General features: G+C 45.3%; 1 protein-coding gene across 1 annotated transcript in view; it reads right to left on the bottom strand.

Annotated features, from left to right (window-relative positions):
- Positions 1–25,058, bottom strand: part of GALNT10 (polypeptide N-acetylgalactosaminyltransferase 10) — a 223,633-nt gene that overhangs the window by 108,606 nt on the left and 89,969 nt on the right. Inside the window, exons 2-3 of the mRNA XM_059917564.1 lie at positions 3,638–3,740; positions 874–1,012 (exon numbers count right to left, since the gene is read on the bottom strand). Coding sequence (XP_059773547.1) covers positions 874–1,012; positions 3,638–3,740 — 242 coding nt within the window. The remainder of the gene's footprint in view (positions 1–873; positions 1,013–3,637; positions 3,741–25,058) is intronic.

Here is a 25,058-nt window from a genome sequence, read left to right as displayed (position 1 = left end):
GCCCCGACCCAGATCTACTGAATCAGGGATCATGGGCGTGAGGCTCAAGGTCCTGTGTTCAAACTAACAGCCCTCCAGGTGATGCTAATGCACAGCAACTTTAAGAGGTACCCCTCTGCTAGAAAATCACCATGACCACTACAGTACTCCTATTAAAAAGGGGAGGCAGGATGGCTCAAGATCCAGAGTATAGTTTTTGCTTGAACTGGAGCTCAAGAACTGGCTCAGCTTCTTAGTGTGGCCCTACATGAGTTATAATACCCCTTTAAGCCTCAGTTTCCTCATCCGTAAAAATGGGCATCATCACAGGACCTACATCACAGGGACCTGAGACAATGCAAGCGAAGTGCCTGACACACGCTACCCGTTCAAAGAATGTTAGCTGCCACTGTTATCTTTATAATCATTATGATATGTCCTCTCTCAAAGTGAGTTGAGATAGCTTATAACCAACATATAGATGTATAGGTGCACAGGATAGCTAAACTAAAGATTAAAAAAATAAAAAATAAAAATGTCACACACAGAAGGTGGAGAAAGGGAGGGTTGAAATGGCTGCTGCAACTGTCTTGCAAATTGAGGTCTGGACTTCCCTGTGGGCCAGAGTCAAAAAAGGAAATACAGAGGTCATGGTTTCCGCTGGTTGAAAAGAGGAAGGAGACCAGCTCTTTTGGAGAGACAATATTGTCCCTCGGCCACACCAGTTCTAAATTCTAGAAGAATCTGATCACACGAGCCTGTGCACGAAGGCCCTGGGTAACAGGAGGAAATCTCCTCCAGCAGTGCTTTATGTACCTTTTTCTTTAGTTCATTCTCAACAAGAGCCCAGGGCAAAATCCTTAGATCCCAGAAGATGAGAGATGTTACACTTACTTTGGGTGCCGAATATCAGGGAGAGAGCGATTCAGGGAGATTTTATCACTGACGTAAATGTTAAATCCATTTTCTCGGTATGCCTGATCCACTCTCTCAGCATCGGTCATGGGGAAGGGCCTCCCTTGTTCTCCGTTTCCTAGGAGCAAAGAGCAAAGTCAGTGTTGCCAATTAAATGGAGTGGGGAAGGGAAGATGAAAAATATGGTTAAATCACCAAGATAGAACTTTACACTTGATATACAGTGTTCCTCCAGATTTTGCAGGGCTAAAGAGGGAAGGGGAATGAGACTCAGCCATGGGCGTATCATGCACTTCAGACCTGTTCTCATGTAATCTCCCCAGCAAAGCTATCAGGGTAGGCATACGAGCCCTCATTCTACAGACAGATAAACCAGGACTCAGAAAGGCTATAAAACCAGGTCTCTGGGCTCCAAAGCCCATGCTTCCCCCCACTCTGCCAGGAGCCCCAATCATCCCTGACCTTTAAGTCTGATCACCTTGACGGGAGGCCAGGTCACTTGCCTATGAGCTGATCAACCTTGGGCCAGTACTACCTCTCTGAACTACATGTAGCTTGTTCCTGTCTGGTACCCACACCACGCTGAGAAAGTCAAGTGAGAGGTTACATACATGAAAGCTTTCTGTAAACTATAAACCCTATAAACCATGTGAGGAAATACTATGATTACTCTCCAGGCAAGGCAAGCTTTATACATAAATCAAAATCACCACAAATGATAAACGATGTTTTGATTTTTTTTTAAGCCAGCAAACAAATTAAGATTTGCCTAGCCTAGGCCTGGATTGCCTGAAAAGTGTTTTTTTGAGCAATGGATTTGGGTGGATCCAGCACCAGTTTTCCTCTCTCTTTACAATCCATCTGGGGAAAGAGTCCCTGATGCTCCAGGAAATTACTCTCTGGGTTCCCAGGGTGCAGATGGTACGTGGGGATGTCCCCCAACCTCTGCAATAATAGCCCAAGCATCTGCCATTGGCCAGGGTGTGGAAGAAAGGGTAATAAAAGTCAGGTGATTCAACATCACCTCACCTTCTGGAGCCCGTGGACGGAGCAACATCCTGTTTACTTTGCAAAGTAAATGTTGACAACATCAGCTTGATGACAAGGTGCAAGCAAAGAGGGGAGCCCAGGGGTGGTGTCTACTCCAATCCAGCCCAACGACAGAGAGAGGACTCCACCACCTGTAACTTGCATTGCTCTGTGATAAGACACTGCTGGCCAGTGCCCAGCACAGATCCCGCAAGGGACACAAATGCAACAGGCAGAAAAAGAAGAGCAGAAGCATCTGTTCAGGTCGGGAGGGAAGCTTCGGGAAGGCAGTGTAGGGGAGCGATTCAGAGTTCAGGCCCTGGAGCTGGGCAGAGTGGAGTTTGAAGCCCAGCCCTGCTGCTGGGCCCAGCTGTGTCACCTCAGGAGCACCTTCAGCCTTTCTGCGTCTTGAGTTTTGCCCTTTGTATTCCCTGGGATGAGAAGCTTCAATGTGATGATTAAGGAGGGAATGCAGGGCAAGATGCCTGGCACACAGTGAGTGCTCAACACACGCTGGTTATTATTACTCTCAATGATGTCGCCACTGCTTACTCTTTTCTGGCTAGTTAGCCCAATGTTCTAATAATTCCGGTATAACTGCCTGGAAAATTAGCTCTTTTCAAATGTTTCCTTTCTTAATTTAGGCAGCACCTGCCCCCCCCCTTCATTTTAAATCACTGACATATAGAAAAATGCATGTCCTGTCTTCGATTTCCCTGACCATCAGTGGTTACATCAGCTCTATTCAGAGCCTTATTGTCATCTGGTTTTGTCACAGTATAACTTTAAAAAAAAAAATCAATAGTGGTGGGTACCTGTAACTGAGATAAAAATGAATAAAATACAATCCCTTATATTTCTGCGGTGCTTTCCAGTATTGTAAATTATACTTTACTTGTCACCTTCACAACAACACCCTGAGGTTATCAAAGTAGGAAGCATGAGCCCTGCTGACAGAGGGGGAAACCGAGGCTCCAGGAGTATGGAATTTATCTGATGGTCACGTGGCTGGTAGGTGGTACCTGAGCTGCTCTCCTGGCTCCTAGCCCAGGCTCTCTTTCGAGATGACTCACCACATAATTTCTGCACCACCCCACCACTTCCCAACTCTGCAGTGTAACAGCAACAGTTCCAAAGGCTAATTAGGCAAAGAAAACTTCAGCTGAAGCCCACTAGATTCATTCAACCTTGTGGCTATGGTGCTGGGTAGGGATCAACTCAGCCCTCTAGACCTGAGTTCAAGGCCCAAGCCTGCCTCTTTCTCACTGTGTGACTATAGGCAAATTACCCCACCTCTCTGAGCTCCAGGTCCCTTCTCATCAAATGCGCTACAAAGGTCGGTTAGGAGTTTCACCAACAAAAGTGTGGACCTTGGGCCTTGTTCACCATACGTGTTCAATAAGTGTTGGCTCTTATGATTACTGCTCCTCATTTTAGTGGTAAAATATCTTCGAGGAGGGAGACATTTTCTATCACCATAGAGGTAGCAGGGCAAAGTCCCGAAGGCAGTGGATCTGGTGACGTGAGTGGAGAAAGGGGTCAGCTAACAGGTGAAGCGGGGGATCCCAGGAACCAGGGGAAGGATGACGGCAAACGGACAGGGAGTCAACAGGAGGTCCAGATAACCCCGTTAAACACACACATTTGCACACACACACACGCGCGTGTGCAAACACTCTCCCGGGGACCGTCCGTGGATGCTCTGCTCTCGTACCTACACGCTGAGCATCCCTCTTGATGGCTTCTTTGTCGTGCCAGTCCTTCAGCTTCTGCCCATCTCCCAAGAAAAAGGTCTTCTTCTGCTGATTGTGTGAGCCCTTAAAAAAAGACAAAAACTGTGAAATAGAAGAAAAGGGGAAATAAGTTTAATAACAGAGACCCAGAAATTACACTGCCTAAAGGAGCTTTCAGTATTGACTGAATGCCTGTCATCATTGGTTCATGTATTAATTTCCTCAGTATAGCTTTGTTAGTCCTGCTCCGTGCCAGCCAGGTGTGCAGTTCAGAAAGATGACACACAGTGTCCACCCTCCTGGAACTTACAAACCCACGGCAGAGAAAACAGATGGACAGACATTCCTTTCATGGAAGAGAGAAAGAGGTAGGTGTGATGCTGTCCAACAGAAATATAACGTGAACCACCTAGGTGAGCTGCATATGTAACTTTACATTTTCTAGTATTCACATTTAAGAAATTTTTTAAAAACAGGTGAAGTGAGGGACTTCCCTGGTGGTCCAGTGGTTAAGACTCCATGCTCCCAATGCAGGGGACCCGGGTTTGATCCCTGGTCAGGGAACTAGATCCCGCATGAAGAAACTAAAGATCCCACGTGCCGCAACCAAGACCCAGCACAACCAAATTTTAAAAAAAAAGGTGAAGTGAGTTTCGATAATATATTTCATTTAGCTCCATATACTCCATCTAAAGTATTATCATTTCAACACACAGTGGAAAAAAGTGTTGAGGTATTCTACATTCTTTTTTTTTTTTTTGTACTAAGTCTTCAAAATCCAGTGTGTATTTCACACTTGTGTTCATCTCAGTTCAGCCTCATTCCAAGTGCTCAAGAGCCATAAGTGGCTAGTGGCTCCGTACTAGACAGGGCAGAGGCAGGGAATCTTGGGTGAGAGGTCTGGAGAAAGTGCTAGAGGACTTCACTTCTGCCTGGGAGAACTGGGGAAGGTTTCATGGACATGGGGGCCTCTGGGCTGGGCTTCAGATAAGCGAAATGAGAGGCAGGCAGAGCACATGGCCTGGGCATAGACTTCCAGGTGCAGGTGAAGCACGGCAGGGCTGGGCTGGGCCCAAGGAGCACAGAGCACAGGAAGAGAAGTGGGGTCTTGGTCATCTCTGCAGTCCCAAAGAAGGCCCAGTCCCAAAGAGGGGAAACAGCTGTCAAATGTGTGTGGAAGGTCTGAACAAGCACTTAGATGGCTGAAAGAAAACAGGAATATATAGCAGCCACAGGAGAGTAGTCCCAGGGGCTGGGAGAGGAAGGCATTTATTTTGTGTTCCGGAAGGTGAGCCCGTGCTGGTGGGCCCATTAGGAAGCAGTTTCCCTAATTAAAGGAGGCTGCATTCCAGTGTCTGGGGTCATCAGAAGGTGCCAGATGCTTTCCCATGCCAAGAGTCCAGTCTAAAGACTTGGCCCCAGGGCTCAGTAAGAGTCTTCCCAAAGTAACACTGCTCCACACGGCTGTTTAAGTACCTGTGTTCACCTACATGAGAACAGCTTTCCACCTCACCTTGCCCATTAAAAACCCCGCACACCTGTTCTTGCCACTGTGGCACGCAGAATCCACTAGTCCTATTTCCTATATAATTAGCTAGTCCCTGAATGCGTGGTGTGCTGGAATATTAGCACTCACAAGAAGCCACTGGAATAAAATCATCCTCACTCCTGTTTATTAAGGCTCCGGCTGATTCTCGCGTTAGCAGATTTTCCACAATGGCTCTAAAGATAATAACAATCCTTGGCATTTCCTCTCCTACAGACCTCTCTGAGTTGCAAGAAGAAAACTCTGAAAGTGGGCCTGCCAGACGTTGTGGTCAGAGAGGGAAAGAAAACTGCAAAAACAAAGGCCACGTGCCTGCAAACAGTTCTCGGGGGCTTAGAAATCACAGGAGCTGAGCTGGAAGTTCCTTCAGCAGGTTTCAACTATGGTGAGCTACATTTCTACAGGAGACCCTTCGGTGCTACCTTGGGAAGGTGAAGGCTGAGAGTAAGAGCTTGACTCCCCTCCTTCAATCAGACCCGCAATGCATCTGTCTGTTTTTTATACCAGGGTTCCATGTGGGATTTCATTTTTAAAAGGTCCTCTGCTAAAAACAAACTGACAATCAAATCTCCGAACAAGCGAACACATATACTTGGAAACTGAGCTGGGGCCACTGCCCTATTTCACAGACAGGGAAACTGAATCTTGGAATGGGTCAGGGATCTGCCCAAAGTAAATATTCTACCTCTAGATGTCAGGATTGGTCGGTCAAGGGCTGGTTAGCAATCTTTCCTCCAGCCCTCCCTCCCAATTCCTTCTCCCTCTTCTGCTACCCAAAGACTGGGAACTTCCACTGACGACATTAGGTCACTGGTGGACCTAAAGAGGTTCTGCAAACCACGGCTGCCTTAAGGGGAGGAACGAATCTAAAGTGGTTCTCAAAACGTGAACCAGGAGCATCCACACTGGTTGGGAACTTGTTAGAAATGCGGATTCCAGAGCCCTGCCCAGGAAGTAGCAGCAGCAACTCTGGGGGTGGGGCCTGGCAATCTGGGTTTTAATAAGTCCTCCAAGAGATTCTGATGCACACTCCCGTTTGAGAACTACTGGTCTAGAATGAAGGAGGCCATAATCCTGCCTCCCTGTGCTGGTCAGGCTACACCTGGGCTATTGTATCCAAGCTGAGCAGATATTCATCATCAAAGGTCACAAAAACCTTAGATATGATCACTGGCAAACACAACCTGGTGGCTTCTGAGGATCTTTTTTTTTTTTTTTTAACTGCCAGCGTGAAAAAAATGGAGGGATTTCTTATTGTTTTATCAAGATTCATTGGCTTCTTCTGAAAACTCAAAAGACACGTCAATGCTCTGACCGAGCTGGGCCAGCACATGGCTCTCCACTTTGCCACAGTCCCCCGCCATTCTTTAGTGCATTTCACCTGGCTCTCATCTCTCACTTGTCTTACTTTCCTGGCCCCAGTGAGTTTGCAACAGGCTGCCACATACAGGTATGTATGAGGAAGATTAGAAACTGTGTTGTTGTATGAGGACTAGGAGATGGGAAGCCGTGGGGGACACAGGAGGATCTGTCTTGTTCTCTGAGGCCCTGAGGCTAGCGTGAGTGCCAAGGGCAGAAGTTACTGAATGACTGATGGATTAGTTTAAGATAGAGAAGAAATTCTAAAAGTTGGACTGGTATTAGGATGAAACAGGGGCACTTGGAGGAAGATAGAGGAGGCCAGGAATAGGATGCTCTCCTGTTCATCAGGATGTGAAGGAGGGGACTCAAGTGCGGGGTTAGGGCTAGCGCTTCTCGAACTTTCCTGTGCAGTACGATCACGTGGGGATCTTGTTAAACATGGATTCTGATATAGGAGGTCTGGGGCTGGGCCTGAGACTCTGCATTTCTAAAAAGCTCCCAGGGGGGCTTCCCTGGTGGCGCAGTGGTTAAGAATCTGCCTGCCAATGTAAGGGACATAGGTTTGAGCCCTGGCCCGGGAAGATTCCACATGCTGCGGAGCAACTAAGCCCGTGCGCCACAACTACTGAGCCTGAGCTCTAGAGCCTGCAAGCCACAACTACTGAAGCCTGCGTGCCTAAAGCCCACGCTCCGCAACAAGAGAAGCTACCACAATGAGAAGCCCGCAAACTGCAACGAAGAGTAGCTCCTGCTCACCGCAACTAGAGAAAACCCGCGCGCAGCAACGAAGACCCAACACAGCCAAAAATAAAAATAAATAAATAAATTTATAAAAAATAAATAAATAAAAAGCTCCCAGGGGATGGCTGATGCTGCTGATCCCCGAAAAACACTTTGAGCAGCAAGGGTGAGGCAACCTTTACAAGGACATTTCAAGAGTCTAAGAGTCCAGAAAGGACACTGTTTCCGCCATATGTTTGTGAAAGTCTTCTCACACTGCTGGGAACAGGGCACGGGGTTGAATCTCACGTTGTGACCGCATAGAGGTAAACTCCCTTGAATGAACAGTGAATTGCTGAACCAACAGGGTAGAGAATTAAGATTCCAAAATTCTGGGAGTTTCACACTTAACAGCTTCTACCACCTCATTGTCTTTGCTTTAATGATGCATGTCTCTCTGGAATGATCTGCAGAGGTGGCCTGTTTTAGGTGGTCTCATTAGTTCTTATTTCCTCCCTAAACTAAGAGGACTTTGGAGCTTGCTGCCATAGGGACTTCTGCATGTCTAAACACGTTACTAGGGGGGTCCTCAAATAACCAAGCTATGCAGCTGCTCAGAAACAATAAGTCCACCTGTCTCCCATCTTACAGGTGGGGAAACTGATGTCCAAAGAGGCCAAGCTACCCAACCAAGGCCACATAAGCAGGCCAGAGAATAAGAGCTATGTTCTTTGACTCCCACGCTGGGTTTTAGTGGAGAGAGCCCTTGTAGTGTGGCCTTGGACAAGCTACAAGAGTCACAGGCACCTCGATTTTCCTACCTGGAAAATAGAGACAGCACTACCTGCCCAAAAGGTACTTTCAGATCAACCGAGAAAAATCACAAACTGTGTTATCGGGAGCACTTTCAGAGTTTACACGTAGAATGTGGGTACCAACTCCTTTAGGATTTTAAGAATCTACTGTAAATTGACATCTCATCAAATCACCTTGATACAGGACTCAAATGTTACTATACAAGTTTAAAAGATTTCCAATAATAGGTCTGAGCTTTTGGTCAGAGAAGGAGTTGGTTTCGCTCCTAAAACCACTGAGCATTCAGAGCCCAAAGGGCCCTTAGAATCCTATCCAGAAACCTTTATGAAAATTTTGATCAGGAGTCTCTGACATCCACCCACGGAAACCCCACAGATAGATCATTCCAACTATTGCCAAATATTTACCGAGATCTACTCTGTGCCAGGCACTGTGGTAGGCACTGGGGATACAGGCATGACAACACAGATCCCTTGTAGATGCTAATGGCTTTACAGTCAGATCAGTCTCTCTCAAAGGATGGTTCTTGGGAGACCTGAGCTCTCATTATAGATACAAATGCCTGGACCACACCCTGAACCTATTAAATCAACATATCTGGGCATAGGATGCCAGGAAGGTGTCTTTAAACACATTCCCCATGTGATTCACAATAAAGGTGGAAAACCACTTGTCAAAATGCAGCTGCCTCATTTGCAGATACGAAATCTGCGGCTAACAGAGTAGAACAGACTTGCCCAAAACCCCATAGTTTGTCAGCCCCAAAGACCAAACCAGATCTGGCTGTTCTCTCCTTGGGTTAGACTGTGAGCTCCTTGAAGGCAGGGGCACATCTGTTTTGAGCTGTCACTGTGTGTTCCTAGGTCAATACCTTAGGCCCTCAGTAAATATCAGGTGAATGACTGAATGAATGATTGCTCATTAATGGGGCAGGAAGTCTAGTTGGATGATTCAGAGCATTCTGATTCCAGAGACGGAAAAACTTAGGTTTTACTCCCTGGGCAGGTGGACCCCAGTTTCCTTGACTGATAAATAGGGAAAACTATCAGAATAACCTGCAGGTTAACCTGCACCTGAGGGGATGAACTGAACTCATCTATACAACGCATCAAGCTCAGTGTCTGGCACAAAGTTAGGCCCCTTCGGTAAAGGAGTGCAACTATTAATACGTTATTTTTGGAGAAGGATTACGATCTGGTGTATGTGATGGTCATATTTGGGGGAAAAGGACAGAGATGGGAATCTAATAATAAAACTGGGCGCCCTGCAGAAGGAACCTATTGAACACCTGAGCCAATTCAACTGGCTATTGCTGATAACAGGACTTAGAGAGTTTCCTCATTAACAGCAGGTTATGTGCCCATGTGGAAATTCGCTGTTCTTGAGGAAAGAAGAAAGTCCTTAGTTAATAGTGGCATTCTACAACAGAAACAAATGCCACAGACCTTTTGCAACAAGAAAAACATGAACAATGCTTCTCAAAAGACAGCGATTCTTATGCAATGGCAATCACTTAATGTTATGCAAAAAAGCATGTCTGGGTTTCAATCCAGAGGTAATTTTAAGTTTCTTTAATTGTGCAGACTCACAGATTTGTCTATAAAAGCCGTGATTATTTTCCTTCAGCAACCATCTTCTGCTACTTTCCTTGCCCTCTGTTCCCAGATGTCCTTTTGCTACAGGAAGCAGAGAGGTTGGGAAGGAGCACAGGGCAAGGGAGGCGAGGGAGAGTGTGGGGAGGAGGCTGGCAGAATGATTGTGGAAATCACATTAAACAGTAAATTGGAAATGGATTCTGACTGGCCGCTCTAAATAACTGCTTCTGGTATCTGCATGCTTTTACTTAACATTCCACTGAAAGAATCGATTAGTGTTCAGACACACACACACACACACACACACACACACACACAAATGGAATTTTAATCTTTTGTTTAATCACTATTTAGCGTGCCTGGCATCCTTTGGAGGGAAGGAAGAAAGGTGGTGAAGTGAGCCAGCTGTATTCTGCCCAAGGAGAAAGGTCTGTTAAAGCACATACTCTAATCCCAGCGCTGCCGACTTGGCAGCTACCGCTCAGAGAGGACACTTGTGTCTCTGGCTGAGCTGGCTAGTGTCTTCAAAACAATGGAAAAAGGGCTGTATGTTCAAAAACGGCAATGCGGAAAGGAAAAGTGAGTAGGGCATCTGCTTCATCCAGGGTCTGAGGACTATAACGGATTAGATTCTGCTGCAAATTTTAGGATAGCTTCCCTGCCCCCAATCCTCCTCTCAAATAACCCTACAAAGGCGCTGGAATGATTTTGCTTTGAGGCTTAAATGACTCCATGTAATTCCAAACATTTGTTTATCTGCTAAGTAGATTATTCTAATAACCTTCATACACACACACACACACACACACACACACACAGATAACACAGCAAAGCATTCTCTTCAAGGTTGCCTTCAAGGTTATCCTTCAAGGAGGGCCAGGGAGGACTTAATTTAGCCAAAAGCATAAAGTTACTTTAAGCAAGGGAGTTTGAACAACTGATAAATGTACTTTCTTCATGAGTTACGAGGACATAAGCTGAATTGTTTTATTTCTTCATTCACCTCATAAAAGAGGATGACTCCACAGAGGAATTAAGGACCTACTATGTCCAAAGAGCTGTGGAGGAAATAAAGAAAAATAAGATAATTCTTGGCCTCAACAAACAGCATGGATATAAGAAAGGAAAAAACACACAACACTGTATGTAATGTGAGTGCCTTGAAAGTTGTACAGATGAATTCTAAAGCTATTTACAAGAGCCAAAGGTTAAATTCTACTTAAGACCATCAGGGAAAAATTCCTGCAGAAGCAAGGTCTTTGACAGCTGCCTGAAAGGATGGGTAGGATTTTGGCTGGGGGGATGGAGCCCAGCTGGAGGGGAAGCATGTGCAAAGCGATGGAGGTTAGAAAGTAAGGGACCTGTTTCCTTAGTGGCAAGGAGACTGATTTGGCTGGGGTGAGTGGGATGCAACAGAGAGTCAGGAACAAGGAGGCCAGGAAGTCTGGACCAGAACCTGAGGGCCTTACATTTGAGCTGTTTGGCAGGTGGGAGCCACAAAAGGTCTTTGAGCAAGGAACAGGCTGGAGTAGAGGTCTAAGAACAAAATGTTACTACCTATCCACCTGTAATTAATCTCAGAGTCCCCCTCTTCCTGGGATAGATGCAGAGAGAAACACAATTTTGTTTTCATTCAGAAGGAATGTACCCTCATTGCAGGCTGAGGACCGCTCTCCGGCATTCCAGAAGTCAGACTGAAATGAGCTGACCTAAGCCCAGCCCTCACCTGGTAGGCCGCTGTTCTGAGAAAACCTACCTTCCACTACAACCAGGACCAAGCAGTATGAGAAGACAATTGCCCCTAAAGGGCACTGTTTATGAATGGACAGAGACACTATAACCCAGCAACCACAAGACTGACGACATCGGCCGTGGCCACGTCAGGCAAGTCCTGCAGTTCCACCCAGGAATCAGGCGTGTCAATTTTCCTCGCTCCGATAACTCTGTGGTCTCAACACCAGGATGTCGGAATCTGAAGTCTGGGCGGGGCCCCATTCCCTAAGAGGGTAAGGTCATTCACAAATAGGAACCCTTGTTTAAAAAGGCTGATGCTTCGCTTTCAAGGGCAGAAGCAACCCACTCGTCCAATTCACCCTTTTGTTTTGTACAGATGGCTCTAGAAAAGGTCATTTGCTACATACAGTGTGAAAGCTCATTAAAAGACTTTTTAAACAGCAGAGAGAAAAAGAGCCAAGATGTTTGTAATACCTACTATCTAAAGGGCAAATGGAGCCTTCAGTAACTTTTCTCTTTCATTCTAAAAGAATGATTCCAACTTGTACCATTTTCTTCAGAGGAAGTTTCCAAAGGGTTTATCACCGGAAAAACAAACAAAACAACAACACTGATCATCTGACAATGTTCATTTGGGTGTCTCATCCATCCATCGGTCCATCCACTTACATGCTTAATGAATACAAGCACATGCCAGGCTCTGTGCTAGGTATAAAGAATACACTGGTGAGCAAGACAGATAAGGGCCCTGCTCTCACAGAGCTTATAGTAGTGTGTGTGGCAGAAGGGAATATAGACTTTAATCCAGAATCACAAGTAAATTTAATTAGTTACAGTGGCCTGTGCAGAAAAGAAGGATACATGGTGCAAAGAGAGTCCCTTTCTTTCAGATCAGATCAGATCAGGGGGGTCTTATCCAGTCAGAAAAGTCAGGAAAGCCTTCCCTGAGGAAACGGATGGAGTATGATTAGAATAAACTCAGCAGGGAGAGGAGAACAGAGCATTTCAGACAGAGGGTGAAGTGAAGATGTGCAAAGGCCCATATTTGGCTGGGCAAATATGAAACCGGAGGGACTAAAAGAAGATCAGGGTGTGTGTTGCACAGAGAAGGAGGGGAAGCCTGGTAGGGATGACAGGTGGGCAGGGATGAGAATTTTGTCTTTCCCCAGAAGCGTTTGGAAATGAAGTATTTTATAGAAGGAGGCGGCAAGATCAGATTGCATTTGGAAAGCTCTCTTATAGCCACTGGAGAAAGGATTAGGAGGCCAAGAGGAAGGGCGGAACACAGGGAGGAGGCTATCATCACAGTGGTATAGGCAGAGATGACGCCAGTTTAGGCAGGAAGGTAGAAGCTGGGATGGACATAAGCATTTTTTTTTTTTTTTTAAATAGGGTCACAAGGGTCCTGCAAGTCTGCAGTCAAGAAATGCAGCCTCAGGACTCGGACACTTGGGTGATAAGTTCATCTTGAAGGTCCATTGGCCCAAGATGCCATGGGTGCAGGTGGGGCTGACCTGGGGCCTGAGCCCAGATCTCCCCTCACCCAGCCTGGTGTTTGCTTCATTACATGTTATTTTCAAGCTTTAATCCTGTTCATAGACAGCAAGTCAGGAAATCAGACCTAATAGCACTGTATCATATATATAGTTAAAGCTTCAGGAATTCAGTGACACATGGTCCAAAAGAAAGAGAAAGAAATCCTAACTAGGGAGGCTGGTGATCCTCCTGTCCCCACGCTCAGCGAGCCTGTATCCTGGATGATGTCCCCAGGGGCCTAGTTCCCTCTGGCCTCTGGTACTGTGAGCACTTTGGTGCCGAGTGAGCCTACTCTTGGAAGATAAGTATTTTCATTACCTCAGAAGGCACCGTGATGACTTCAACCAGAGAAATAGTCATCAGTTTTAATGCTGGAGGAAAAACTGCCTCAGTTGGGCTTTTTTTTTTTTTATAAATTTATTTATTTATTTATTGTCTAATTTTGGCTGCATTGGGTCTTTGTTGCTTCCCGCGGGCTTTCTCTAGCTGCTGCGAGCGCGGGCTACTCTTCGTTGCGGCGCATAGGCTTCTCATCGCGGTGGCCTCTCCTGTTGCAGAGCACGGGCTCTAGGCACGTGGGCTTCAGTAGCCGTGGCACGTAGGCTCAGTAGTTGTGGCTCACAGGCTCTAGAGCGCAGGCTCAGTAGTTGTAGCGCACGGGCTTCGTTGCTCCGCGGCATGTGGGATCCCCCCGGACCAGGGCTCAAACCCGTGTCCCCTGCATTGGCAGGCGGATTCTTAACCACTGCGCCACCAGGGGAGCCCTCAGTTGGGCTTTTGAGAGGTGGTTTGTCTTTATATTCCATGGATGATTGTCAAGGGTGATTCTAATTTTACGTTATTTTCACCTTAAGTGGTAAGTTTATTATAACCTAACCCTTTCGAAAGATGAGACTTTACTATATCATTATTGTCCTTACATCCACTTTGTAGATGACAAAACTGAGGCCTGGAGAGAAAATCGATATGAAAGTGCTCTGCAAACTGCCAACCACCCCATGCGTGTAATCATCACAGCTAAGAGTTCCTACCACATGTCGGTCCGCTGCTCCCCACATGTCCGTGCCTGGAAAGGTTTGGGGAGCACAGTCGGCTCTCAGGAAAGCACGACTTGTGGAAGTGAATCATCCTTCTGTGCCTTGTTCACGAGGAGTCTTGAACAACCACAGGCAGCCTGCTAAAAAGTGTTCTTCTCAGAGGCTTGGCGAACGGAGCATAACAGAGGGTCATTACATTGCTCTGCAGAGTGGATGTGGACAGGTCAGGAGAAAGGTGGGCAGAATTGGTAAGCTGAACAGAAGGCAAGTTCCAACCTTTCCAGGGACCAAAAAACGGCTGCAAACACACCCCGTTAGCTGGGGAATTAGGGCTGAGCCCCCAAGTAATAGAAGAGTTGCTCTATTAATAGTAATAATGACAGTTATAATCCCCTACATTCCGAAGACAGCAAAACAAAGTCTATAAAAGCAGTTGCTTTGGAGTCAGAAACACCTAGGCTTGTGTCACGGTTCTACACTCACTAGCTGTGCGACCTTAGGCAAATTACACTGTTCTTCCAAGCCGTGGTCCCTCGATTGTAAAAGGCAGGATATTAACAGTATCTAACATAAAGGTTATCGTGAGAAGTAAAGCTCTTAGCAGTGTTTGGTATTTAGGAAGCACTAAAAATCATAGCTATCATTATTAGTTATTATTTGGATAGCACTTTGCAATTCACAAAGCATTTTTTACATATATCATCCCATTTCTTCCTCACAATCACACTAGGATAAAGGCAGGCATCACCAACCTATTGTAATACTTTTCCTTATGGGTCCCAGACTCCGAGAATCCTTCTCAACACTGTGCTCCAAGCGGCCCTTACCAGTTAACCAGTGTTGGCCAGAGGACGGGACCCATCTACCGCGCCTGCCTTAAGCTGGAAGAGTGAATTCCCAAGTACACCTGGTAGGTTGCAGTCTGCTGGTTGATTTCTTCAGGCTCTCTTTCTGCTCGCTGCTTGCAAAGGTTCCCCAAGCAGGAGGAAGTGGAGAAGCAGAAAGTGATGGATGGCTGACCCCTCCTCTGGTACTGGCCTCCCCTCATACACAACTGCTAGGACCTTCCCCTGTTCCAGGTCTCAGTCACAGAATCTAGATGCTGAGTGGGAGGTCAGATGCTACCTCCTCTGATGGTCCACTGGACCCAGTAACCCTTTCTTTGTTACGGCACATGGATGGTCCCTGAGCCTGGCTTGGGTACTTAGAGAATGGGAAGCTCTCTTCCTCCATACAGGTGACTCCAGTTATTAGAAAATTCCTTCTGGGCTCCCAAATTCTTTGGGCTCCTTCCTGGCCCCCAAGGAAAGTCTCTGACTGGACTACGATCCTGGCCTCCTCGACCTGCCATCTTGGAACCTCTGAACTCCTTTCCTCTTCTCCATTTCTCCTGGGGTGTAAGCCACAAAGGACTCTCTCAAAGCCCCTGAGCAGTTCCTCCACCTCCCCCCTCCCCTACCCCCATCCTACTCTCACTCTGGCATCCTTGTTCTTAAATAACGATCTCTTACTCATACAGTGCCCCAGGCAGGATTCATAAGGTGTAACCACAATGGCACAAAGGATGGTTTTCTCAGAATACACCACTCTGCTATGAAAGTAGCCTCTGCGGCAGAAATGAATCCAAACCCTCAGGCAAACCTTCCCTGACCTCCCTGACTAGATCACAGTCCCTGAGTGTGCCCCTGTAGCATCCTTATGGCTCCTTTGTGATTTCACATTCATTCAGGTGCTTATTTCATTACTGCCTATCTCTCCTCAAACTGTGAGGTCCATGAGGGTAGGAGATAGCAATTTTTGTTGACCAAATGAATGAGGAGACATCTTTTGTTTTATCTTTTCTAGATGAAAGAAGGTCATCCATGATTAGACATGTCTAATATAGTCACAAGGATGTAATACCATAAGGGGTTCTGAGGATTAACTTTATCCTCTGACTAAATGGCTTCAGGTCAACTTAACGAGCTATAAAAACTAAAGAGAGCTGGCTCACCTGATCCTAAAACGATCTGTAAAAGATGCAACGGACTTTGAACTCTGCCACCTTTTTCCTCCTTTCATTTTGTGAAATACAATTCATATTTTATAGCAAGACGAGAAAAATTTAAACATAAAAAGTCTTCTCTGCCCTTTGGCCTCCCCTCTCCCCGCACTGTGTATTGTGTATCTGCATTGTGCATTGTGTATCTTCATTGTGCATCGACCAAACCTCCCCCATCGGCAGGAATACCTGCTCAACCATAAAGAGCAAAATTCTCCTACCATCAACAAGACAGCTCCTTAAAAGATAACATTCCTTCCTGATTTTGTAAGGGGGTCACACAACCCCCCAGGATGACGCTTAGATCTGGATTATGTAAACTGTCAATAATACATCATTTGATACACAGCCCCCTGTCTCAGAAAACTTATATAACTGTGCGTTGATTTCTAACTGGTAGAACAGTTCTCAGAGCTTTCTGAGATGTTCTTCCCGTTTATAATCCTCAAACTTGGCTCGAAAAAAATTTTCCAATTCTTTCTTAGATCGACTGATTAATTTTTCGTCAACAATTTTCAAGTTGTTTCCTTTCTGGATTCCTACCCTTTAGGTTGTGGCAGAAATTGCTGTTTATCCCCCAGCAGCTGTTCTCTTTTTCTTCCACAGTAACAGAAATTTCAGCTGGGAATATGACTTCTCAGAATAAAGATGATATTTCCCAGACATCCTTGCAGCTAGGTGTGGCCCAACTGGGTTCTATCCAAAGAGATGTGGGTGCAGGTGTCGTGTGGCAGTCCACGGAACCTACCTGAAGACATCACTGGTGGGCACCTTTTCCTTCTTTACTCCTTCTATCTTGCTGTCTAGAATGCAAATGCCACCATATTGGATCACGAGATGGAGGTCCATGGCCTAGGGATGGTGAAGCTACTTGTGGGAAGAAGCCTAGGTTCCCGAGGATTTTATGAAGCAGAACTGTCATACCAGCCCTGGGATGCAAACCTCCAGACTTTAAAGTGAGAGAAAAATAAACTTCTTTTGTGTTTAAGCCATTCAAATCTAATCTCAGCTGATACAAGCTTCTTTTCTTGAGGCCTGAAATCCTGAGAAGCAACTTGGGTGTGGTGGGGAGGACCCTGAAGGAGGATCCAGAAGATCCAGGTTTCAAACTCGTGTCTCTGCATTTATGAACAGTGAGACAGCAGACAGGTCCCTTGTCTTTCTAGGTCTCCATTTTTTGACTGCAGAATGGAGGTCAAACAATGTCTATCCATGACATGATTATCTACATTAAAAAATCCTAAGGAATCTACAAAAGCACTAGTAGAACTAGTGAGTTCAGCAATGTCACAGAATACAAAGTTGTCACATGAAAATCAATTGTATTCCTAAATATCAGCAACGAAATGTTGGAAATGGAAATAAAAATATCATTTACAATGGCATCAAAAATACTAAATACTGAAGGGATAAATTTAACGAAACTATGCAAGACCTAGTCACTGAAAACTACAAAACACTGCTGAGAGCAATCAAGGATCTAAATAAACAGAGACATACATCATGCTTATGGATCAGAAGACCTGATATTGTTAAGACGTCAATCTTCTCAAAACTGATCTAGAGACTCAATGCAATCTTTGTAAAACTAACATGCAAGGGATCTAGAAGAATATGCCAAAACAATTTAGAAAAAGAGGAACAAAGTTGGAGAACTTAATACGTCCTAATTGCAAGGCCTGCTCAAGGGCTACGGTGACCAAGAGAGAGTGGTACTAGAGCAAGGGAAGACATGTGATCAATGGGAATGGGGTGGAGAGTCCAGGTATATAATCAGCTGATTATGAGCAAAAGTGCTAAGGAAATGCAGTGGGGAAAGGATGATCTTATCAACAAATGGTGTCAAAAAATTAGGTATCACATGCCAAAAAATAAACCTCAACCCTTACACCTCACGGCATACACAAAAATTAACTCAAAATGGTTAACAGCCCTAAACATAAGAGCCAAACTATAATATTTGTAGAAGAAAATATGTGAGCAAATTTTAGTGACCTAAGTTTAGGCAAAGGTTTCTCAAATAGGACACAAAAAGTGTAAAATATGGGTAGGTTGGAATTCATTGCCATTAAAAGCCTTTGTTCTTCAAAGGGCAAGCCATGGGCTGGGAGAATATATTTGCAAAACAGGCATTTGATAAAGGACTTATATTCAGAATGCATAAAGGACTCTTACAGCTCAACATCATTAGTTATTAGGGAAATGCAAGCCAAAACCACAAGGAGATACCACTTTACACCTACCAGGAGAGCCATAATTTAAAAAACGGAAAATAACAAGTGTTGGCAAAGAAACTGGAGCCCTCATGCATTGCTAGTGGAAATGTAAAATGGTGTAGCCTCTGTGGAAAAGTTTGGTGGTTTCTCTAAAGTTTAAATGTAGAAGTATCATATGACCTAGCAATTCCACTCCTAGGAATGTAACCAAAAGAACTGAAAGCAGGCACTCAAACAGATATTTGTTATGCCAACATTCACAGCAGCATTGTTCATAACAGTCAAAAGGTAGAAATAACTCAAGTGTCCCTCAACAGATAAAGGATTAAACAAAATGCGGCACATACATACAATGGAATAGTTATTATTCAGCCAGAAAAAGAATAACATTCTGAAATATGCTACAACAAGGAGGGACATCAAAAATATTATGCTGAGTGAAATAAGCCAGACATGGAAGGACACATATGATTCCACTTATATGAGGTGCCAACTAAAAATTGGCACTTGCCATCTGCCTCTACAAATATGAAGTCACTAGCCAATGCAGCCACTGACCTTCAACACACCCTGAAAGTGGTTCAGGGTGGAGATCAGGAATGAGGCACTTGGTGCTCTGGGAAAAACTGGCAGAACAGGTCTTCAGGTAGATAGTTTCGGGAGAAGACTTTACGAGCCTAATTCTTGCATCTCCTCATATCTAGAATAGCACTAAAATAATTAATGGAGACATCTGCTCCTCGTGACCAGCGCTATCTTCTGCAAACGTGTGTGCTTGATTGCACGTACCCCGCTTCACCCAAATCACATATATACTGACTTCTCCCCCTCCACCCCGCCGACCTCTTTGGAGCAGTTTCTTGGAGCAACCTGAAATGCTATCTCCCAGGCTATAGTCCTCATTTTGCCGCCCCAGATAAAACTTAACTCACAACTCTCACGTTGTGCTTTTTTTTTTTTAGTCAACAGAGGGACCTAGAATAGGCAAACTCACAGAGACAGAAAGCAGAATAGAGGTAATGGTGGGGGGCGGGAAGGGGGAGTTATTGTGTAAACGGAGTTATTGTCAGGGATGATGAAAAAGTTTTGGGAGTAGTTGTAATGGTTACACAGCGCTGTGAATCTATTTAATGCCACTGAATTGTACCCTTCTGAATGGTTAAAATGATAAATATTATGTTATGTATTATCATAATAAAAAAAATTATACCTCCCTCCTCCCTGCACCCCTGCCCTGCCTCACCCACAAAAAGTAATCCTTCCAATTTTCAACCCTTACATATTCTAATGCTCTCTTGGAGATACATTAGATGTATATTAGCATATTAAAGGCTCTGTGAAGTCTCACAAAAAAGAAAGCTGCCCCGCTGTTTAATCCAGCATTTCACAAATTTATCTGATGAGAAGTACCCCGCCCCCCCGCCACTCCCTTCAGCTAGAGAATGATTAATATCCTCGGGAACCCATGGACCTCAGTTTGCAATGCTATGCTAATAATGACAGGGTATATGAGTGAGAACACAACAGGGTTCCTCCCCTGTGCAATCAGTTTTCTGGGTTTTTCTTTAAAGCACGTAGACATGGAACAACTACAAAAGATTTCAAGTTGACATACTGATTTGGAGAGAAGGAAATAAAGTTTATGATAATATCAGATTCTTCTAAAAGAAAGCTTCAGTCAAGTGTGGAAGCATCTGCCATCCGTTTACTCATCTAACCATTCATTCATCTATTCATCTAATGATCGTTTATTGTGCAACTACTATTTGTTGGCCTTGGGTTAGGTACTTCAGGAAGTAACATAAAAGAAATGTTTTTTGTCTACATCAAAGGCCAGATTTGACACCATTTCATTCTAAAAATTGCTACTGGAACCTGGGAAAAGAATTATTCTCCCAAAATAATTGTTCTGGGAACAGTTCTGCAGAGAGCACTGGGGCTGGGCATTGAAGGATGAGTCTAATGTGGGCTGGTGAAGGTACCACAGAAGCAAAGGTGATCAGGTTGCCCAGAAAGTTTCCTCTTTCGCCTTCTACTCACACAGAAGACTGCGGACTGTTTTAGACGCCTGGCTTCTTATAACTCTGGTTAATGGACCACTGTACATTTTCCAGATGGTTTCTCACACATAAGTTTCTCCAAAAACCTTTGCTTAGCTTGAGAAACAATGGAGTTGAAGTCGGGAGGGGGTTCTTGTTCTTTTCGTCTAGAGAATTTAGTAAGATTTCTCAGGATGCCTGTGGTAGACAGACTGAAAGAGTGGCCCCAATCCTCCAGCCCTCCCGGTGTCCATACCCTTTGCAGTGGGATCCTCTGGCTCCTCCCACCGAGCCCTCCCTGTGTCCATACCCTTTGCAGTGGGATCCTCTGGCTCCTCCCACCGAGCCCTCCCTGTGTCCATACCCTTTGCAGTGGGATCCTCTGGCTCCTCCCACCGAGCCCTCCCTGTGTCCATACCCTTTGCATTGGGATCCTCTGGCTCCTCCCACCGAGCCCTCCCTGTGTCCATACCCTTTGCAGTGGGATCCTCTGGCTCCTCCCACCGAGAGATGGAGTCTGTTTCCCCAGCTTCTGAATCTGGGCAGGCTTGGTGACTTGGTGTGGACAAAAGAAGGAGGCAGAAGTGACAGCGTGCCAGTTTTGAGCCCAAGCCTCTAAGACCTGCACTCTTCCACCCTCGTGTTTGTTCATCTGTCTCCTCAAAGGGAACAAGCCCAGGCTAGTATATGCTAGAAGGAGGGGAGGGGCAGGTGGAAGAGGAACCGTGTGAAGAACAACCGAGGTTATACCGGACTAGCTGACAGCCGGCCAAGCCCCAAAGATATGAGAGCCCAGCAAGGCCAGCAGAGCTGCCCAGCCCACCATGGCTGGTCCGAGATGCATGAGACAGCCCAGCCGGGACCAGAGGAACCACCCAACTGACCTGTAGACCCGTAGCAATAACACTTGATTGCTGTCTGAAGCCCCTGAGCTTTGGGGTCGTTTGCCATGTTGTATTGTTTGTGGTCATAGAGCGATAAAATGACTTTAGAGAGGATTCAGAAGATTCAGTTCAGTTCTGTGTTTGCATCCAAGGCACTAAACAGAAATGTAACTGTTGCAATCCTGCCACCCTGCCTTATTTTTAAAAGATCCCAATTATACCTGTCTTACAACGCTCAGTTCAAATACCACATCCTCAAGAAACCCTAATTCTATCCCCTTCCACTTACACAATAATCTTCCCTCCCACTGACCTCTCATTGTGCCCTCTCTACCCTTCTCCTTTTGGAAGTTAGCCCTTAAGGTCTCAAATTACAGCCATTTGCATACATGTCATTCCTCTCTACTGGGTCCTAAACCAGAGCTTTCAAACTATCTGTGATGAAGAACCACTTCGTTTTAATTTTTAATTCATTGCGAACCAAACCATCTGTGGCAGGCAGGATTCTAAGAATGCCTTCCAATCACCCTCATCCTCTTACACTCCCCTCCCCTTTGAGTGTGGGTAGAACCTGCGAACGTGATGAGATCTTACTCTACTGATTACATTATGTGGCAAAAGGAGATTATCCAGCTCGACATAATCTAGCCACACAAAAAAGAAGAGTTTTCTCCATCTGGCAGTACATGAAGTCAAAGTGACTCAACGAGTGAGAAGAATTTGATGTGACATTGCTGGCTTTGAAGATCCAGGAGCCATGTGTGTGGCTTCTAGGAGCAGAGAGCAATCCCTGGCTGACAGCCATCAAGGAAATGGGGACCCCTACCTACAACCACAAGGAACTGAATCTGCCAACAAGCCGAATGAGCCTGGCAGTGGATTCTTCCCCAGAGCCTCCAGACAAGAGCCCAGGCTGGCGACACCCTGATTTCAGCCTTGTGAGACCCTGAGTAGAGAACCCGGTTGAGTAAACTTGGAGTCATGACCTATAGAACTTTGAGCTAAAGAATGTGCATTGCTTTAATACTGTAAGCTTTAATAAAACAAGTTTGTGTTCATTGTTACACAGCAACAGAAAACAAATACATCTCCATATAGAGTGGCCGATTATATTTTCCAAAGGCGGCTGCAACAAAACTTTATGTCCCACATGTTCTTCTAGAACCTTTCCACAAGCGCATTACGAGATGGGATCTAGATCCCCTCCCTCTGAAGTCGGGTAGAACTTTGTGAATCCTTCAAGCAATGTGACTTCTGAGACTAGATCATAACAAGGCCATGCACTTCCGCCCAGCTCCCTTAGGACAGTGGCCAGTGGAACCCTGCCATGCTGCTCAGAAGAAGCACCCTCGTGGAAAGGCGACCAAGGCACCCGCCTGCCAGCTCTGTGAGTGAGCCATGTTGCAAGTGGACGCATGGGCCCCGGTGCAGCCACCCTGTAGGCACTGTGTGGAGGAGAGATGACCTGAGCTGCCCGCCCCTGCTCACACTGTAGATCTGTGAGCAAGTAAATGACAGCTGTTGTTTTAATCTACTAAGGGTAGGGGCGGTTTGTAAAGCAGCAATAGTAGCTTGAATGAGTACACAGCTTGCGCCTGTAACTCACCACGAGTTCGACAACACGTGAACTGATCCATATTTATTCAACAAAGCACGTCCACTGAGCACGCACTTGGCTGTCGTGGCAAAGTCCAACTGCCATAAAAGTTTCTAAATGCTTGTCTTCAATTTCTGTGTTTATTGCACTGTGTACCGGTGCCATTCTGCAGTCTACACGTGGGGCGGCCTGGCTGTAAAAGATCTCTGGGCCACACCCATTCTTATTCTTCTCTGCATCCTCCCAAATGCCTGGTAAAATTCCTGGAAATAGCAGGAATTCGGTAAAGGTTTATGGACTGAATAGAACATTCAAAGAAAGCCAAGGCTGGAAGCTCAACTCACTCATTTTATAGATGGTAACGTGGTGGTCCAGAGAGATGAAGGGATATACTCAGGGTCATGGGATGAAAAAGTGGCAAAGCCATGGAATTCCTGAAACCTTCTAGTCTAGGCTTTGCCAACTCAACTGCCTGCAGGTGAAGAGGGGTGGCCAGGTGTAAGATAATACAGAGGATGGAGGCTGGTGAAAAGTTGCCAAGTGATGGTCAGTGAAAACAGATGCTCAGTTTTTAAAAGAGTCTGGAAAATTCAGATTTCTGGAGACTATTTCTTGATTTTTAACATACTATCTGGATAAACAAATATGTTTGCAGGCTAGATTTGGTCCAGCGGGCCACCAATTTGCAATTCCTGAGCACCTCTAATTTATAAGTAAGGAAACTGAGGTCCTGAGAGGTTAAAGATTTAACTAAGAATATACGGGAAGAGATAGCAAGGCCATTTTCTGACTTGTCTAGGAACTTGGTGATGATGATGATTAGAATTACCAACATTTATTGAACACCTACCATGTGCATGGCACTATGGCAGGCACTTAGACCTACGATCTCATTTAATCCTTTTGACAGTCCTAGAAAGTAGGCACAAGTATTCCCCCTTTCTACAGATTCAACAAGAGACTCAGAGAAGCTAAGTAGTTCGCCAAAATCATAGTGTAAACAAGCAGTAGGTCTACATTCCTAACCACACTTTTAAAAGGTGAATGAGTCTTCTCCCACCTCATACCATTTCACCGTCCCCTTAGCATCCTGCCTATCAAAGCCCCAGGTTCAGATTTACCTAGAAGAGCTGCAAAATCCACCCGTTAACATTTCTCTATCATTTCAACCCATCTAAGGGTGACCTGTTTGCTGTCCCCCAGAGTCTGAGCGACACTCAGCCGGTGCACAGCTCAGCCTTCCCAGGTGCTGACTCCCCAGGGGGGTAGGGGCCATCTGCAGCTATGCAGTGAAGCAGCAGCTTGTACCTCAGGGCTAAGACACCCCAGCTTCTTTGCTAAACAGAAGGGAAGCATAGGATTGGGGAGGTGGGAGGTGCCTGAGAGAAATCATTTAGATCTGTTATTCCCAAACTGCATTCAATGGGTCCCTTAGAGATGCAGCAACCAGGAGCTGGGGGCGGGGGACCCTGGGCAAGAAGGGATCAGATTTCTTCTTCGTCCTACATTCATTAGGCTTCCGAGTAAGATTATATGACACGTGTTCTACTGCTAAAATACAAGTTTGAAAACCAGTGATCTAAGCCAACCCTTCATTGCATGTTTAAAAGACAAACCCTATAATTCGATTTGCAATTATAAAAATAATAAAGGCACATGGTGAAAGATTCAAAAACTCAAAAGGGTATACAATGAAAATTAAAAATCTCTTCCCACTTCCAACCCCTAGACCTACTCCCTAGAGATAAGCACTGTTAATCATTTACTGAGTATTCCTTCCAGAATTTTATTTTTAATTTAATTTTATTTATTTTTTTATACAGCAGGTTCTTATTAGTCATCCATTTTATACACATCAGTGTATACATGTCAATCACATACGCCCAATTCATCCCATGACCATCCCCACCCCCCCACCGGTTTCCCCCCTTGGTGTCCATACGTTTGTTCTCTACATCTGTGTCTCTATTTCGGCCCTGCAAACAGGTTCATCTGTACCATTTTTCTAGGTTCCACATATATGCGTTAATATACAATATTTGTTTTTCTCTTTCTGACTTACTTCACTGTGTATGACAGTCTCTAGATTCATCCACATCTCTACAAATGACCCAATTTCGTTCCTTTTTATGGCTGAGTAATATTCCATTGTATATATGTACCACATCTTCTTTATCTGTTCGTCTGTCGATGGGCATTTAGGTTGCTTCCATGGTCTGGCTATTGTAAATAGCACAGCAATGAACATTGGGGTGCATGTGTCTTATTTTTGTGTGTGT

This window comes from Balaenoptera ricei, chromosome 3 (assembly GCF_028023285.1).
Source record: "Balaenoptera ricei isolate mBalRic1 chromosome 3, mBalRic1.hap2, whole genome shotgun sequence".
In the NCBI taxonomy this organism is placed as follows: domain Eukaryota; kingdom Metazoa; phylum Chordata; class Mammalia; order Artiodactyla; family Balaenopteridae; genus Balaenoptera; species Balaenoptera ricei.
This window is presented reverse-complemented; position numbering and strand designations above follow the sequence as displayed.